The 17,881-nt window shown below is 35.8% G+C and overlaps 2 protein-coding genes across 10 annotated transcripts; both read right to left on the bottom strand.

The window, feature by feature from the left end:
• Window positions 1-3: 3 nt before the first annotated feature.
• On the bottom strand, window positions 4-6,374 carry LOC147397555 (Pentatricopeptide repeat (PPR) superfamily protein). 6 transcript variants are annotated; one of them, XM_086449312.1, is made up of 4 exons: window positions 2,970-6,374; window positions 2,058-2,609; window positions 637-1,152; window positions 4-530 (listed from the first exon to the last, which is right to left on the bottom strand). In XM_086449312.1, exon 1 carries the CDS (start codon window positions 6,253-6,255, stop codon window positions 3,055-3,057), a length of 3,201 nt encoding a protein of 1,066 aa, XP_086305438.1. In that variant the 5' UTR covers window positions 6,256-6,374; the 3' UTR covers window positions 4-530; window positions 637-1,152; window positions 2,058-2,609; window positions 2,970-3,054. The 6 variants fall into 6 exon arrangements, with proteins under 6 accessions (XP_086305438.1, XP_086305437.1, XP_086305440.1 ...); XM_086449311.1 differs by having other exon boundaries at window positions 645-1,152; XM_086449314.1 differs by having other exon boundaries at window positions 1,001-1,152.
• Window positions 6,375-7,860: 1,486 nt separating this feature from the next.
• Window positions 7,861-15,601, bottom strand: LOC147397554 (oxysterol-binding protein-related protein 4C-like). 4 transcript variants are annotated; one of them, XM_086449322.1, is made up of 7 exons: window positions 15,457-15,601; window positions 13,665-13,824; window positions 12,560-12,805; window positions 10,280-10,376; window positions 9,348-9,639; window positions 9,050-9,155; window positions 7,861-8,197 (listed from the first exon to the last, which is right to left on the bottom strand). In XM_086449322.1, exons 2-7 carry the CDS (start codon window positions 13,701-13,703, stop codon window positions 7,943-7,945), a joined length of 1,035 nt encoding a protein of 344 aa, XP_086305448.1. In that variant the 5' UTR covers window positions 13,704-13,824; window positions 15,457-15,601; the 3' UTR covers window positions 7,861-7,942. The 4 variants fall into 4 exon arrangements, with proteins under 4 accessions (XP_086305448.1, XP_086305447.1, XP_086305450.1 ...); XM_086449321.1 differs by having other exon boundaries at window positions 13,669-13,824; XM_086449324.1 differs by lacking the exon at window positions 13,665-13,824 and having other exon boundaries at window positions 15,457-15,580.
• Between the last annotated feature and the right edge of the window lie 2,280 nt (window positions 15,602-17,881).

Here is a 17,881-nt window from a genome sequence, read left to right as displayed (position 1 = left end):
AGCTCAGTATGAAAATAGACATAATGTACAATAATAAGTATACAATGAAAGAATGCTACAAATGGGTCCCTCCTTAAAGGGGGAATTACAATGCGCATATATGATCCTAAATTATCAAATGAGTCCCTCACAATTCCATTAGCAAGCTTGGCAGCCATGGAATTCCGTTCAAATGGGACCAACGTTGTACTACTCTAGACCATCCAAATACCAAACAGAGGTGTAATCTCAATCTACTGTGGGGAATCCAGATCAACCCACAGAAAGCTATAAGAAAGAGAAGTAGTAATGTTTTTAAACCATTTGATAAGGATAACAGTTCTGCACCAAACTGCCATCTTGACTGAATGACTGCTCCTTCACTAATAGATATCAATTGACAAACCTTGCCGTGCCTTTCTTGCTGCTTGCACAAGCCTCAAGGAGGTAGTCATGTCCAATATATTGGCGAGAGAAAGCTGGCTGAATGTAAGTAAGGGAACTGCTTCGATTTCCTCAAGCAAGACAACATTCAGGCTTTCCTTGTATTGCTGCAAATGGGAAGTAAACAAAAGGTCTTTAGCGGAATGCTTCTACTTAAAGGGATAAATCTAAGATGCTCAATCCCACAACAACAAAAGTTGAATAATACTAAACTTTCTAACCATGTGGAGAGGGTAAATGTGTCATTAGCTTCGCTTTACGAGGAAATATTAGACACCCAACAGCTTTTTACTTCATGAGCACACACAAAATGAAGAGGAATCCTTAATCTCCAAGAATTTACTAAATTGGGCGGCACTAATAACGCATCCACATATCTTACTCGTTTGAATGCTCGGAAAAACAAATGTGTACAAATTTAAGCAACCTAGGATTCCTTCTTGTTTGAATTCAGGGGCTACATGGTTCAAGTGGAAAGCACTCAATGTAGCAACAATGACACAATGTGTTCTACCCATAGTGATCATCTAACTAAACAGAAATGATGACAGGAAGGTTATCTCATCCAGGGGAATACCTCCCGAGTAAATCCATTAAACAGTTGATTTCAACATCCTGGAGGACTAGGCCAAAGACATCAAGAGTATGAGGTGGAGAAACTGAAGGCATGGCGTGGGAGTATAAATTGATGTTGATAGCTCCTCTCCCTTCTTTTACTTTGAATTCAACCTGCAAATATAGGAAATGGGCAAATATTTTATTAAATAATTTCCTCAGATTATCATCCATAATGAATTCTGTGTGCGATTGGACACAAGTTCATGCATTCAATTACATGATCCCAGCTGAAATGGAATGAATGCATAATTGAACCAAGTGGATTGTGTTTCTATGGGATCGGCAGTGTACAGGTGATTGATGTAAGGGTTCAGACTTAACCTACCAATGGCCCCAGCCATAATTAGATTAGCTTTTTGCATATTATACGGCATATCACACAAAAATTTAGGATATTTTGGAAAAGATTTTAATATGGACAAACCTTTCAACAACATGGTGAAATTCTTATTCTTCAGTTAAAATATATAAATCACATAATATACGCTTTTAACTTTGATCATGCATTCATACTGTACTTTTGCTCTCCCAAACCAAGAAGTACCCTACTTTGACATGATCAAACTACCCCTAAAACACATGCTAACTTCTGTTTAAATGTGCCATCTTTTGAAAGCAAATACATGATAAATGTATCCTTTGCCAGCTTTTGGTATTTCCATTCTCTTGGCAGAATTTTTTTACCACTCATTTGAGAGTGAAAACTTTTTCTGTATGGTACTTTTGCTGTATGCCGAATGGCTAACAATGGCTCCAATGGAGAGACTCACAACCTGGTTAGATATTTCTAATCATCCAATAAAAGATCATTAAAATGGAGGGTCTGGGTCCTCCAACCAACAGATTTTGGCCTAGGGATTCTAATGTAAGGCCTGCAATCAGTCATTTATCATGAAAATTTAAATTCAAAGCGACACAAATAGAAGGGGATATAATAAATCCATTCAAACAACTATAAGATTCAAATTTCATAGAGGGGTGAAGAAACTTTATGTGGCAAGATGATTGAACTTTACCCTTGCAGGTTGACTACAACAATGGCCTGAACGACAAGCTCGGACAGGGCTCTCCCCAGACATTGCAAGGCAGGGACGGTTAGGCAGATCTCCAAGGGTGTAGCTTTATCCTTTGCAAGTCCTAGTGCTTGATTGTGACTCTGAGGACCAAACATTAACACAACACCAGAGCCTTATCGAAAGATTTAGGGTTGGCTAAACGAATCATTTTCCTCCATTCCACTCTGTCCAGAGCCAAATCTTTGCAATTGTAAGAGAGTTCATATAAGCTTTTACCATCACCATCCCCATTATTTTGGGTCTTCCTCTTGCTCTTTTAGGAAATTCAACTTCAATATTTCTTCTGAACAAGCAAAAACCATCTCAATCGACTCTCTCTTAGTTTATCACCTATTGGAACTATTCCTACATTTTTTCCAAATGCATTCAATTTCTAATTTTATCTTTCCTAGTCATTCCACATCCATCTCAACATCCTCATCTTTACTACCGTCAATTTATTAACATGATGCGTTCTGACCATCCTACAATCAACTCCATAAAAAAACCCATCTGTCAAATCAAGAAGGGATGATTAAAGCCACACTAAAACAACTTTCACAAGGCACAAACAAATTTATAAAGCTTCAAAATCAACAAAATAGTGGTTGTGACTAAGAAGAACAAATCTATCATGGGTCTAAATCAGCTCAAGTCCTGACTAAGTAGTCCATCAAGTCATTCAAATTTAACAAAGGTTGAGCTACGGTCAGTTTATACAAGTTTTCAACCATTTTTGGTTGAAACTTTTTGGATACATTAGAATAAATGCATCACCCCTTCAACTCCACAAGGTGATTGAAAAGATTTATAAAGAACAAGAACCAGAAGGGGACAAATATCACAGAGATGTTCAAGGTAAACTGTACATACCCTCGGGTGGAATCAGCTTTACTTTGAGACAAGAAGCACATGGGAGCACCTGATGGAGTCAATACCCCTTCATGTAGTAGTTTATTTAATGACCCCTTTGCACATTCAAGAGCATTTCTTTTGTTACTTCATTCGCCTTTTCTATCTTCCCTTCTGAACAAAGTGATGCAACTATAGAATAGAAACCATTGAAGTCATCCAACAGAGATTGTCTTGTTAAATTATCAACGTTTTCGAACCCACCATCAACATTTAGCTTCTTTAGCTTTGTTGATCCAATAGACCTCCCCTTAGAAGGGAAAGCCATGGATCCAACTTCACTAAGGACAGAGGTGGCTTCTTTGATACTTCCTTGGTCGCATAAGAAGACTAGAAAACCTGCTAGTGATTCTGTTTCAATTTTTCTTCCAGCTCTATTTATCAGCTCGGTCATAGATTCAATCTGAAGCATCTCTCCCAAAACGCTCCGTGCTTCTTCCATCCTTCCCTTAACACAAAGTCCGTTTATCAAATAAACGAAACCAAAGAAATCAGGTACGATCCCTTCTCTTTTGTACTCAAAATAGAACCCAAGTGCCCCTTCCATGTCTCCTTTCCGACAAAAGCCCTTAATTACAGCGCTGACAGTAAATCCATCTGGTTTAAAACAACTTTTCTCCAAAACAAGAAGCATCTTCAAGGCTTCCTCAAGTAACCCAAACTTGCAATAACCATCAATTAATGAGTTGTAAATGTGAGTATTTGGAGTAAGACCCTTGGTAATCATCTTCTCGAACAACTGCTTGGAATCTTGTAGGTATCCTTCTTTAGAAAGAGCACATACAAGTGCACCATACGTGATCTCAGTGGGAACCAAACTGATCTTTTCCAATGAATCGAAAAGCCTAAGTGCTTCAATAAGGCACCCCTCACGGCACAACCCATTTATCACTGAATTATAAGTGACAATATTTGGAACAATCCCCTTCTTTCTCATGGTAGCACATAGCTCTACCGCCTTGTTAAAATGTCCCTCGTTGCAAAGCCCATCAACCACAATTGAGTAAGCAACTACATCAAAACCAGTTTGATTACCCTCGGCTTCCACAATGAGTTTATGTGCATCTAAAACTCTACCTTGTTTTATAAGCGCTTCAAGAACTGCAACCGGAATGGTGACATGTAAACATGTTTCCTTCATCTTGTCGAGAAAATAAAGGGCTTCTTTCACATCTTTCTTACACAAGTAAAGAACTAGTATCTTGGTTATCCTAGATTCCAAAATTCCGTACTCTTTGAGATAGGCATTCAACATAACTGGGATCACCAACATATTTTCAATAGAAATAAGCCCTTTAAGAATTGAATAGTAGCACTTGCTTCTTACACCCAAGCCTTTCCTCCTCATCAACATGTACACATCGAATGCATCCTCAAAACAACCCTTTTTGCACAAGAAATGAATTGTGTCATTGCACATAACACCGAAGATCTCAGGCTCTAATTTCTCAATCCTTTGAAGAAACTCCAAAACTCCACCATTCTTTGCCTCAAAAATCAACTTAATCAACGTCATATACGTAACTCTATCAGGTACCAGAGCTTTCTCAATGAGTTCAATAAATACATCAATCCCCATATCTGCCATGTCATTTCTACAAAGCCCACAAATAATACAGTTATAACACGCAACACTAGAAATGAAAGAAGATTTCCTATATGAATCAAATATCTCGAGCGCCTCATCGATCCAACCCACTCTACAGTAACCATCTATCATTGTACAAAATGTAACAGAATTAGCAAGCAAACCCATCTCAGGCATCCCATTAAAGATCATGTAAGCATCTTCCAAAGCCCCCACCATCAATAGTGCTTTAATAAGTACATTACACATAACAACATCCATAAGAACCCCAGATTCTTCCAATCTCCTCTTTGTTTCTAAGATCCCAACAACATTATGTTCTTGGATATAACCATGTAACAATGTACTATATGTAAAATTATCGCCAACTATACCATTAGAGACTTCGTCTGCATCGGTCATCCTCCCAACTTTGCACAAACCATTAATCACGGTATTGTATGTAATGGTTCCTACACTAATCCCCTTTCGATCCATTTCCTTGAGCAAGAAAAAAACTCGATCAAAATCTCCTTTTCTACACAACCCATCAATTAAGGTCGAGTATGTTACCTCATCAACCCTTATCCCCAACTCTTCCACCCTCTTAAACACAATAAATGCCTCGTCCAATTTTTCTTTCTTGCAAAACCCACGCATAATCGCAGTATAAGTAATCAAATTAGGCTCCAATCCATCCTTTCTCATCTCATTTAAAAACCCAATTGCCTTCTCCACATTTCCTTCCTTCGAAAATCCATCAATGAGAATTGTATAGCTAACTGAATCTGCCTTTATTCCGCTTTCCACCATTGATCTATGTTTCCGAAATGCTTCCTGTAAAATTCCTTCCATAAAATACCCACAAATCCAACTACTGTAAAAAATGGCGTCCAGTATTACTCCTTCCTTCTCCATTCTACAAACCAAATCACAAACTTCCTTAATTCTACCCTCTTTACAAAGTGCACATACAAGAGCTGTATAAGTTACAACATTGGGTTGATGTAAAGCTCCTATTTTTTTGGCATTCTCATAAAACCCTAAAGCGAGTTCTGGTTTTCCGATCTTACAAAAGCCAGAAATTACAGAGCTACAAACAAAATTACAAATTGGGTATCTAAAATTTTCACTTGTCATCACTTCCAAGACTTCAATTGCTCTACCCATTTCACCATGAGAGCTAAAGCTGTGAACCAGCAAATAAAACGTAAAATGAGAGGGGAAAATACCGTGATTCCTCAAGCAATCTTGCAATAAATATAGAGCCTTTTCTGGATTCTTTCCTACAGTGCAGAGGCCTTGAATTAGAGAATCCCAGATACCCTTTTGAGGAAAAAATCCATCTTTCACCATTTTCGAAATGAAACTCTCTGCTTCTTCGAATTTATTCGCTTTGATGAGAGCCTGTGCAACGATTGTACGCGTGCGAGAGTTTCCAGTGATTTTGTTTGAGTTCATTTGAGAAAAGAAGTGGAGAACTGAGTCAAATCGGTGGGTTTTACAGAGAAAGGAGAGGAATCTGTTGAAGGTTTTCAGGGTTGGGCTGAAACCACTCTTGAGAAGGTTTTGAAGTGATTGGGTTTTGGAGAGGTACTGAGACGAACAAGATGAAGAAGAGAAAGATTTAGTGAAGATGGTTGAGAGAATCATCTTTGGGTTTTTTAATGCGGAGATCATTGGCAGAGGCAGTGGAAGTAGTTCTGCAATTCGTCTTCTCAGTGCTGCTTACTGGGTTGTGTTCCCAACAGGATCATTCGACTTTGATCTTTGATGAAGAGAGTTTATATTGCCAGACCGACTTCTTTTCCTAACACACCAATTAAAAAAAGAGCTTTTTATTGCCACACCAACTTTTAATCATAACCCGACCAACGTGCACCAAATTATTATTAGAATCGTGATAATCTGACTACCTGCGTGGCAACTCAATCGATTACCCTGACATGACAGGTTTGGGAGTCATAGATCTGCGCTCCTCGGATACACAGATGCACGGATGCACTTCCCCATAAAAAAATGTATCTCAAGAAAATCATGTATCCTGAGGAGCGCAGAACTACGATTCTTGAACTTATCTTATCAAATAGTTGATTGAGTATGCCATGTGGGGTAGTCTAATTATCACGACTCTTATTACTAGGCTTGTGTCAAAGGTATTCCGTGAATTTTCAGTTCCCCGATCTTTTGACTAAATTATTATTAGGCTTGTGTTAAAAGCACCCTCACCAATCTCTCCCAACTTTTGAAACTTGAAAAAAAATCCGTTCTCCCGAACTTTTGACCAAATTATTGTTAGGCTTGTGTTAAAAGCACCCCACCAATCTCTCCCAACTTTTGAAACTTGTAAAAAAATTTAAGTCTTTACATTTGTTTTGAAACTTGTAAAAAAATTTAAGTCTTTACATTGGTTTAGGGCAGCCCACACGTTGTTACCAATTTTTTTCCCTCTTTCCCTTCTCCAAAGAAATCAACGAATGAGATGAGAACCAGTATTTCCACCATTTTTTTTTTGGCCGTTCAATCTCCGATAAACACCACTGGAGATCAACACATTTAGGTTATTCTCTTGGTTCGTCGCAAAGAAAAGGCGAGGGGTGAGTGGGGATAGGAAGTGAAGGTGTACCTAAAAAAAATTAGAGTTCTTTCAAATCTTTTGCTTCTTTTTTGGATGAAAATCGAACAAGGATAATTCCTTTAGCTTGAAATCATTTACACAAGTCGTTATGTAAGTTTTTAGTCGATCTTTCTATGTATATTAGTTGGAAAAACTCATAAAAGAAATGAAAATCGATGGGTTTTACCAGAGTTGAGATCATCAATTTTTTTTTTTTTTTTTTTTTTGAGTTCAACATTTTTGTTGTCGAGTTAGACATTTTTTTTAAAATTGTAAAACTCAACAATGAAAATTGGTGAGCTTGACACTGTAAGGAAATTTTGATTCTCAGTCTTGTTCTTCATTTTTTGTTATAAATCTTCAAAATAAAAAAATGAATAAAAATACATCTAAATGTTCTAAACTAAAAATATATCATTTCCACATCATTCACGATAAAAAAAAATCGTCTGAAATGATTGGAATCGCCGTTGGAAAACCCAAGTATATCAAAGAAATCCCTCTGCCTGGGTCCTTTAACTAATTTTTCCTAATTTTTAGGGTGTGCTTATAGATATGACATGATTTATATTTCCATGGGTAGGTATATCATATGGAATGTACATAAAGAACATTCCTGATATGAAACAATCTTAACACTCCCGTCAAAATGTGGACCATTCGATGCATTTGATTAATAATTGTATTGATTTTTACTTCAGTCTACAGTTGATTTTCAATGTGTGATTGACATGGAATACTGACACTAAATCAGTGAGGAGCAACAATGGGGGCTGGTGGAACCCATTTGTGGTTGGGAGAGCATTCCCACCCTCTTTCCTTGGTGTAAGATACAGTAAAATGTTTGGGATCAAAAGTCTCCCCAATTAACTTTCTTTCTCTTCGAAGCTCTCTCTCCTTCTCCTCAATTGTTCTCTTTGCTCCTCTTGCTTTGTCCCAATCCTTGCTCAATATGCCTTGGATCACTTCACTCCAAATCACAGCTGATTCACTAGTCCAAAGTCCCTGATGTACAGAATTTTAGCTAAGAAGCATATCCATTCATAAGTGCATACATACTGCAAAGGTAGAAAAATAAATCCAAATCCAACCGCGCATGTGTTCATCCCCAGAAGCGCTCCCTTTGTGGAATAAAGTAAGGGTAGGGAAGATGGACAAACACGTGCATTGTAGACAAGACTCTTGGTGGAGGAGATTTGCCTAAGAAACTTACAAGTTAGACATATGGAGAAAGACTCCTTGGCAGATCCCAAGCATTCAGAGATAGCAGACACAACATACCAACCCAACCTGACGGCCGGTCAAGCCCAGACACCGACATGTTGTGACCCCTAGTGGATGGGAGATAAGACAACTATGGGATATGCCCAAACCAAGGCAGCCCAACTATGTGCCTACCAACCAACTCTAACTAGTTATAAAGGGAGGGAGGGAGGGGAAATGATGGTGAAGATATGCAATCGTCTCTAATCTAGGCTCATGCACTATGGGATTACAAAATGACTTGAGCATCAGAGTAGAATTATTGGAGCTAACAGAATACCACAACAAACTAACAAAAGAGACCATTCATGCCTCATATCTTGAGGCATTACAGAAGAAATTTCTTTCAACACACGCATATAAGGAGCTATTTGGATTTATACTCAAGACATGGCATTTTTCTACTTCAATGAACATTTGGATGGTGCTCATCCAAATTTTGTGCACTTGGGCAAATGCAGTTTTTCCACCAATGTGCTATCAAGTCTTATGCCCATTAAACTAAACCTAGACAAATCTTAGTATGTTATGGTGCATCACCACATACAGTAAAGGTTACAAGTATACAACAGGATTCAAATAGCAGTTGTGTACCTTTTGATCCTTAATGGCAGGAGTTTTCAATCTTGATATGGAATCCTTTGCATTGTATAGAACTGTAGTAATTTTCCCTTTCTTGACATCCTTCAGTGTTACAGTTCTGCATTTGAAACAAAATTGGCCAAATGATTCTGATTTGTAGAGTAACAAAATCATGGAAGTGTATGGCATTGTTATTTCTATTTTGTACAGCTTAAGTCACAGTGGTATTATATTAACCTACTACAAAATATATAGACATGACAAAAGTGCGTGCACATGCATGCATGTAAAAATTGTGGAATATTGATACCTGTCCCAGTGCCCGTCAATTTCATAAAGTGTCTCTGATGTTGAAGAGTTGAAAATCTTTCCCTTCACGGATCTGGAATATCCTCCGAACCTAAGAAGAGACTGACCTCTATAACACAACTCTGCTTCAAGGCCAGACTGTTCACACCGGATTGTAACGTTACCAACCCATTCGGTAACAGTTCTTGGAAATAATCTGATCGAAAGATTTGGAGAGTTCATCACATAAGTTTCACCATGATTCAAGAGCTTCAACCACCTCTTCCCATTCACCACAGCTTCAATTGAAGTCCCTACAATTACAAAAAAAGAAAAGAAAAGAGAGAACATTTTCCCACATAAGAATTGGATTAATGGTTTTATAATTGTTCTAAATTTCTCTTTGTTTTAAACTAAATTTAACCTATTATTTTTTACCAATTGATGGGCCACCTCATGATTAATGTCCCAGATCAAACATGAATGAAGTCAGATAGGGGTGTTTGGTTCAGATTCTAAAATCCAATTATTGCCCATAATATGATTCAAAAATGCAATGTTATGTTTGGTTTGGATTATAAAACAATTCTCCCATAATCACTCAGGATCGACTGAGATATAAAATAAAAAAATTCAAGAAAAATTCAATTCTAGAAAGGTTGTAGTCAAATGAGATTCCGGATTAGGGGACTATATTCTGATTTTAATAATCCAAATTGAAGATCTAACAATCCAAACCAAATGTTTGAAGGCAAGTACAATAACGTAGGGAAAAAAAGTCCAATATCAAAAGGTTAAGATCATCTGATATGGCTGATTTTTAATATGTGAGATCATTAATTGACGGGACACATTGGTTTGATAAGATCTTTTAGAAGGGACACATTGAATAATTAATCAGAGATGTTTCATCTTATTTAGTTATTAGTTCAAGGTAAGAAAATGTTGGAATACCATAGAATTTGGGGACGACGTGATGACTCCAAATCATTTCCACATTCTCCTTCTCATCTGTTGCATGAAGGGCCGTTACAGGTGGGTGATGTGATACCTGTATGAAAATGGCTAGTTAAAATTCTAGCTCAACACTTCAAAATAATGAGACTAAAAACAGTCCAAAACTGGTAGGAAGAAAGAACCACTACAGACGTAGACGGCTAGGGAATAAGGCTCACAATGGATTGGGTTGAACGGTCCAGTGCTAATTAGATCTTTGAATTCAAAACTCTAAACGTAATGGTTGGGCCGGATCAAATGAAAATCACCTATCTCTTCTTCTTCTTTTAATGAGAAGAGTAACTTGATGTAGACAGGGATTGAACCCATGTATATGGTATCATCATCCAATGACTTTACCAACTAAGCTAGCTAGAACTTGCCACCTATCTATATATATAATAAAAGAAAACAATTAAATATTTAAGGGTTGGTAAGATGGCCAAGACTACGCCTTAGGAAGAAGAGGTATCGAGTTAGAATCCCCCCTTAGAGGCTACCCAGTGAGGGATTTATCCCACAAATTACCTAGTGCATGTGTGGGGAGAGGATTGCACGTGCCCTGAGGATTAGTCGGGCACTCTAAGACACCCAAATACCTTGGTTCAAAACAAAAAATAACAAGGATGATTGTCTCCCCATTTTGTCTCAATCTTTATCCTCCCATAAAAAAATATATCTCAAGGACAACTTTATAATGCCTTTTGAAAAACACTGTCCTTACTAAGGAAAGATACATGACCGCACGCTCTACGATGCCCGAGTACCTCAGTTCAAAAAAAAAAAACAGGACGATTGTCTTCCCATTGTCTCATTCTTTATCCTCCCATAAAAAACATATATCAAGACAACTTTATAATGCCTTTTGAAAAACACTTTCCTTACAAAGTTAGAAGGGAGAGTTTCTGACCAAACCAACTTGTGACATCCAAAAGCATGATTGAATGCCAAATGGATGTCGAGCATAAAATTAAAAAAATAAAAATAAATAAATAAATAAACATTAGTTTTCACTATTGAATTTAAATTTTAAATTTGGGAGTTCAGTGGCCATCCATTTTCAACCCCTTGGATCAAAGTTGAAAACAAATTTTATTTTATTGAAACTGAGTTTTATCATGAAATCTAGAAGGATGTGGTGTTGGATTGCCAATATGATAATCCATGTAGGCCCAACAACTCTTAATAAGATTTGAAATCTTAGTAAATTAGTCAGAGTAGCCTGACTCTGGCCTTTTCTTTACTTTCCCTTTTTAAGAATACAACCCAACTTTGTTATCCTTCTTCCTCTTGTATCTCTTTCCAAGAAAAAACCCCTTCAACATTATTGTCTTTCCTCTTTTACACCCTTGACCCTAAAGAGGATGCCTGTGTTGAAAGCAAACTCTAGTATACTAACAAAACAATTATGTATTTTGTTACAATTGCTGAACCAGCTATGTACTATTAATATTTATGAAAACAATCATATATCCAATGTTATTACATTTTACAAAAATGAACATTTGATTAATTTACCTTTATGCTCTTGAGTTGAATATAGGTTGTCAAAATAGGTATATCTATATAATAAAACACGATTGTTGACCTCACTCTCTTTATCCCTTATAAAGAGAGGTTGGGAGTTAATCACGAGCACACTTTTAACTTAGTTGTCTAATTTTATTGCCTTTCCTCTTCTAATCCTATTAACAGAAATACCCTCCAACTTGATTGCCTTTCTTCTACTACCCTTTTTTCCAATAATACCTCTCCAAATGTATTGCCTTTTCTCTCCTACCCCCTTAACCCAAAGAGGATACTCGTGCCATAGTGTCATGGCCAAGTTGGGCCAGGCTTGGGCCTCCAAAGAGTCCAGTATGATGCACCTCATGTTTTGATGTTTCCTTCTGGAGTCCGGTAAAAGACTTAGCATACTCTTTAAGGAGGGGCACTTGCCCAATCCCTCCACGTGGCATCATAAGCCATCCATGGGCATACCCTGGTTCAACCTAGGGTCAGCTCGCAACAACCTACAGGACTTAGCATACAACACCAAGTTTGATCATGATGGTGGGTCAAGTCAGACTCCACACTACAACGTTTATTGAATGATCGAATCATTAAATAAAACTACCATCCTATCATCCAAGGTAGGTCCCATGAAAGACAATCAGTTGCCATCGGCAAGATAAATCTTGACCATTGATCTGTATTAAATTTATGATCACTTAAAATGCAAAATAGAGTAAAAATTACCTGTTCAAGTAGAACATTGAGGGTACCCCTGGAGACATGGTGGGTCTCACCAAGAACAGGATTAAATGGAGCGAGACCGAATACCACAGGTCGCATTGTAGAGATGCTCCATGCAACAACAGCCGTAAATCTGTCTAGCGGATTATTAGCATTGGTGCATCTGTGCAGAACATCATCACCAATGCAATACACCGATTCTCCAATACACTGAAGTTGTGACTTTGGAAAATTGAACAGAGGTGGAAGCTGCATTCCCACAAAGAATACAAACATTATTATTGTCCATTAGTATGTCGAATGCACAAACGTGCATGTAGATGACTTAAAATTTTATAATTAATTTTAAAAAAATATTTTGTAAATTTTTAATAGACAATCTAATTCATATTTTCTGAGAGATTCTATTGTTGCACCAACTTTTAGTAAGACTGATACATATGATATTAATGAAGAATTAGCACACAAATTGGGGAGTTATTACTAAAATTAGTGTGGCAATAGAATCTCTCTATTTTATTATCTAATATATTATAAAGTATTTTTTTTATTTTTGGGTAATTTAAAAGATTAAAAAGGATATTTTGTGTTTTAGAAAGCTAAAAACCAGGTTAGAGGAGGTCTTGAATTGAAATTCTATTTCTTTTGACGAAAATGACCTTGATAATAGTGATATTAAATATTAAAGTAGGGGCATTTTTAGTCTTCCAAATTTTGGTGTAATGAAATACCTAATTCACCTTCTCTCGTTATAATAGTAAAGATTTTCCTTACTAAGGAAATTCAAAACAAACACTTTCCATATTAAGGAACCACATTGCCATGTGGCATGTTGATCACAAAAATTTAACAACTTTCAAAAATAATTTATAAAAAAAAAAAAAAAAAAACTTACTTTCCATAGTGAAATTTTAATTTTAATAATTTAGGGGATTGGTGGCTGTCCATTTTCAAAACCTTTCAAAGTTAGTCATGTCAGCCTTACTCAACATATAAGCATGTAGTTCTACCATATTAATTAAAGTCTTGGAGAAGGAAAAAAATAAGATGAAACCATCACAAAATTGATTCTAAAAATAATGAGAAAGATAAAGAAACAGTAATGTACTTGCTTGAAAAGATGTGAGATCGGATCCTGGCCGCACATTCTTGAAGAGACTAAAGATGCGTTGTAGGATATTTGGTGCTCTGTATTGGATGTCTGACTCGTAATCTAACATTAATGGTGGCGTAAGAACAGCATTCACCTCCACATTCTCTTCTAAACCCTGTCCCATTCATACCCATTAAATAAAATATATTTCATCATCAAGAATTAAAATCCAAATTGTCTATGAGTTGTTCTAATTTATTGAATGTTTCCGAGACCTTTAAATTAGAATGTATAATTGGATTACATTACCCCACCCCCACCCCCACCAACTTTTTTTTTCCGAGACCTTAAAATTAGAATGTATTATTAGATTACATTGCCCCACCCCCACCTACTTTTTTATAATATAATAATAAGGATTCAATTAATGTAACAATATATAACCTCAAATAAACATGATTTACAACTTTTGGTCTTGATTCAAGGTTTTGAAAATAGATGGCTATCGAACCTCCACAAAACACAATAAAAAATAATAATTTTTTTCTTCCAAAATTCATATAATTGTCTACTCTACAACTTTGTCCCTCTGATCATGTTTGGATGCTAAAAGGTGAGCTCAACAACCCTTAGTAAGAATTGGAATCTTACTAAGTTAGTAAGGCTAGTCAGAATCTTATAAATTGCATTTTTTTTTTTTCTTTCAGTCCATGGGTTTCGATCACACGTTGGAGTGGGAAAAATTACTTCCCCCATATAAGTTAAAAAGTAGAAGTCACTCAATTGTAACTTCTACTTTTAAGAGTTTTTTTTTTTAATAAATTACTTTTTTAATATTTTTACAAACACGATTTACAACTTTTTCTTTTCTTTTTTCTTAAAAGTCGTAGAAGTACTTTGAAAAAGATATACCAAACATAACCTAAACAATAAAAAAATGCCAAGGTAACTTCCAACAAGTAAGTTACAACGCTATCTGATGTTTCCTCGAGATATGACGTTATACAGTCGAGAAAATTCATTGTTGTATGTAAAGTAAAACAGTGTAGAAAGTCAGTGTAGCACGGCTCTTAGATAATATCAAAGCCGTATAAATCAACCAATAAAAGTAAAGTACACACTTTCTTATCTTTGGCGTATTGCTTTCATCATTGAATAGAAAAGACTAGCCAGAAACGATATTTGAGGATCTTCATCAAACGAACGGCTGAAAAGGAAAAAATAATCCTTGGGATTCCCCACAATGGAATCTCTAGAAGATACCAATTGATCCCAGGAAATCAGAATTAGCTCTCCAAACAAACTTTGTCTTTTATTCTCATCTTAACCGTCGTTTGATGGTGACTCTCAAACGTAGTTTGAGATTAGAAAACTTAGTATTCAAACAAGAATAATTTTATATATAAAGTAAATAAAACTATAATAATAAAATAGTGTGGTGAGCCTGTTAGGGTCTGTTTGGAAAGAGAGAATTAAAAAAATACGCCTAAGGCCGGTGGGACTAAACTTGAAAGATGCTCTTGAGTCCTAATTTTGCGCCTCAGCACATGTTAGAGACGGCGTAACCCGCGCACGTTAACAACTTAACAAATTTCACCGAAAAACTGCTTTTTTTTTTTCACTTTGAAATACTTTTTAGATCTCATACATCAGAACATAAAAAAGGTGGTTTTATAAATAATAAAAAAAATGGATCGAGAAACCCATTCGCTAGAAAGTAAAACCACTGTGTTTGATTTGGAGGATTAGGTTTCTAAAAGTAGATTTGTGTATGAAACGCTGAGAGAGAGGGAGATGGAAAACGTACCATTTGAAGTGACGATGAAGATCCACTGAAGGTGTTTCGGGAGAGATCAAAAGATGGTTTTGGTTAGTTTTATATATGTGAACTATGGCGGGGAGAGAGAGAGAGAGAAAGAGAGAGTTTCTAAAGATACAGATGGGGGAGGATTGATCGGGTTTCTATATATATAGGAAATGTAATAAATTTAGATAAGGTAATTGTACAGCTGGAGATAATTTAACTAACCTACTCCTGTTTCCATACGCGCCACATGGCATATTCTTAGGCTCAGTTTTCAAAATAGTGAAGTCCACATGGGCCAATAAAAAAAAAGAGGCTTTTTGGGGATAGATAGATTCAAGGTCTTGAAAATGAACGGCCATCGAAATGCGACATTTAAAATTAAAAAATAATTTAAAGAAATTCTATTGGCACAGCAAATTTTACTCTTGAGTAAATAGATTAGTGTCATAAGATGCCTCAAGAGATGAGGAAATTATAGAAATTCTCTCTCTCTCTCTCTCAAGTCTCTCTCACCAATTTCTAACTATCTAAAGTCACTACGATATTTGAATTCAGGACGAACCACACTTCAAATCAATTTGCAAACCACTACATAGCATGACTGATTGATTGTTTTATACTAGAAAGTTTATTTGAAAATAATAATAAATTACTTAATAATTATTTAAAAAAATTATCACAAAATTATCGATAAAGTAATAACACGCCAGCCCGATCACTAGTTTTCAAAATCGTTAGTTGGATCGAAACCAACGACCAGACCATTGGTTTTCAGTGATACATACTTAAATGGATCAAAATACTCTTTTTACCACAAAAACTGACTGTTTGATTATCAATTTTCATACCAACCAACTCCCCATTTACTAAACACCAAATTTTAATGAAAATTGATTGTTGAAACGTTGATTTTCATTCTATACAAAGTGGACCCTCCTCCCCATTTCCTAACCACCAATTCCTAAATTACAAATTATATTATTTATTCACAAGACCTCTTGAACGGTGTAATCAAACCCATTTTCACCTTCATGTCCGCATATTCAAAAGATGCACTCTCGTTGTTCCTCCAAAAAGATGAGAAAACTCGTTAATATTGAATAGTTTTAATTGATCAATTGATTCACTTGATGATGTCTCCCCCTTCTCAATTTGGTTAGTAAATATAAAATACTCACATTCTTTTAAATATTTATAGTATGGGCGACCTTTATTCAGTGTATCTAACTTGATTACAAATGAAACGATTGTCTTTACATAATATTTAGGGCATGAAAATTCTCTTCAGACAGTCTGGTGCAAAATGATAAGGTTCTTTGCAAGACTAACATATGTAAGTTTTTTTTCCATCCATGCTTAAACTTGGAGGAAAAAATAAAAATATAAACTTATCTAAAATAAAGAAGAGTGTGCAAGTAAAACCATAAATTATTGATGCAATTGAAATTTTCATTCTTTAAAAGGAAGAAAGTGGAGCTAAAATTCAAGATTTTACTAAAGTAAGAAAAAAGGAAACTCACCAACAAAAGACTCATAGCTTCTTTTCTTAAATGACCAATATAGGCAACATGAGATTGGCGAGGTATATAATTCGTGTAAAATCGACGGTTGGACCGTCTATTTTTATAGGGGTATTTTTGTCAACTTGAAAATCGATGGTCCAATCGCCGATTTATTACTTTTTTGATAAATTCATAAAATTTATTATATTTTACTAATTATATATTAATATATTATTATTTTTAATAAATTTCCCTTTTATATATAAGTAATCTGATCGGACTGTTTAGCTCTTAAATCCGAACCATGCTCTAAACATGAATCGGGCCTAACCAACATGTCCTGATAATTAAACAGGCTTAGTTACACTACTCAAACTCGATCCAACCTAGACCAAATTAGGCCAAAGATTGGCTCATTGGCATACCTACAAACATCTTCATTTGAGTTTTGAGTTTTTTTTATGTCTTGTGCTTATTCTTTTAAGATCTTCAACCTAAATATTTCTTCTAATTAGGATTATAATTGATTTATTGGTACATTTTATAATTATCCTAGTCATCTTTATCTTAATTTATCGCTCAGATCCAACCAGTGGGATTGGGTGAGTCAAGTCTTGGACCAAGGCATATGAGTCCCTCTCCCGAGCATGTGCAATGCTTGAACATTATATGCACGAAGTAAGTGAGGGTACGCCCTCACGATTGGCCTCGAGGAGCCACTGCTCAAATTGGGTATTGGCGCACAACCTATAAACTCTCACCGCTTATTCCCTTCACTCCTAAATGTATCTTTCTCAACTACCCTCGTATTATAATCAATTTACTAATATGATAATCTTTTATTGTCTAACATTTAAATCTATAAAATATATAATTGATCTTTCTATTGTCTTATAAAATTTTGTTGATGATTTATATACATT

Source organism: Akebia trifoliata, chromosome 8 (assembly GCF_017979445.1).
Source record: "Akebia trifoliata isolate Shusen 1 chromosome 8, ASM1797944v1, whole genome shotgun sequence".
Lineage (NCBI taxonomy): Eukaryota > Viridiplantae > Streptophyta > Magnoliopsida > Ranunculales > Lardizabalaceae > Akebia > Akebia trifoliata.
Note: the sequence above shows the minus strand (reverse complement) of the source record. Positions and strands in the feature narration are given on the sequence as shown.

Excerpts from the sequence above, each read along its gene's own strand:
- LOC147397555 (XM_086449312.1), bottom strand. The coding sequence starts at position 6,255 with ATGATCTCCGCATTAAAAAACCCAAAGATGATTCTCTCAACCATCTTC.
- LOC147397554 (XM_086449320.1), bottom strand. The coding sequence starts at position 13,833 with ATGGGACAGGGTTTAGAAGAGAATGTGGAGGTGAATGCTGTTCTTACG. Across the intron at positions 9,640-10,279 it reads CGTCGTCCCCAAATTCTATG|GGACTTCAATTGAAGCTGTG; the intron begins GTATTCCAACAT and ends TTGTAATTGTAG. Across the intron at positions 8,198-9,049 it reads CTGCCATTAAGGATCAAAAG|GGACTTTGGACTAGTGAATC; the intron begins GTACACAACTGC and ends TCTGTACATCAG.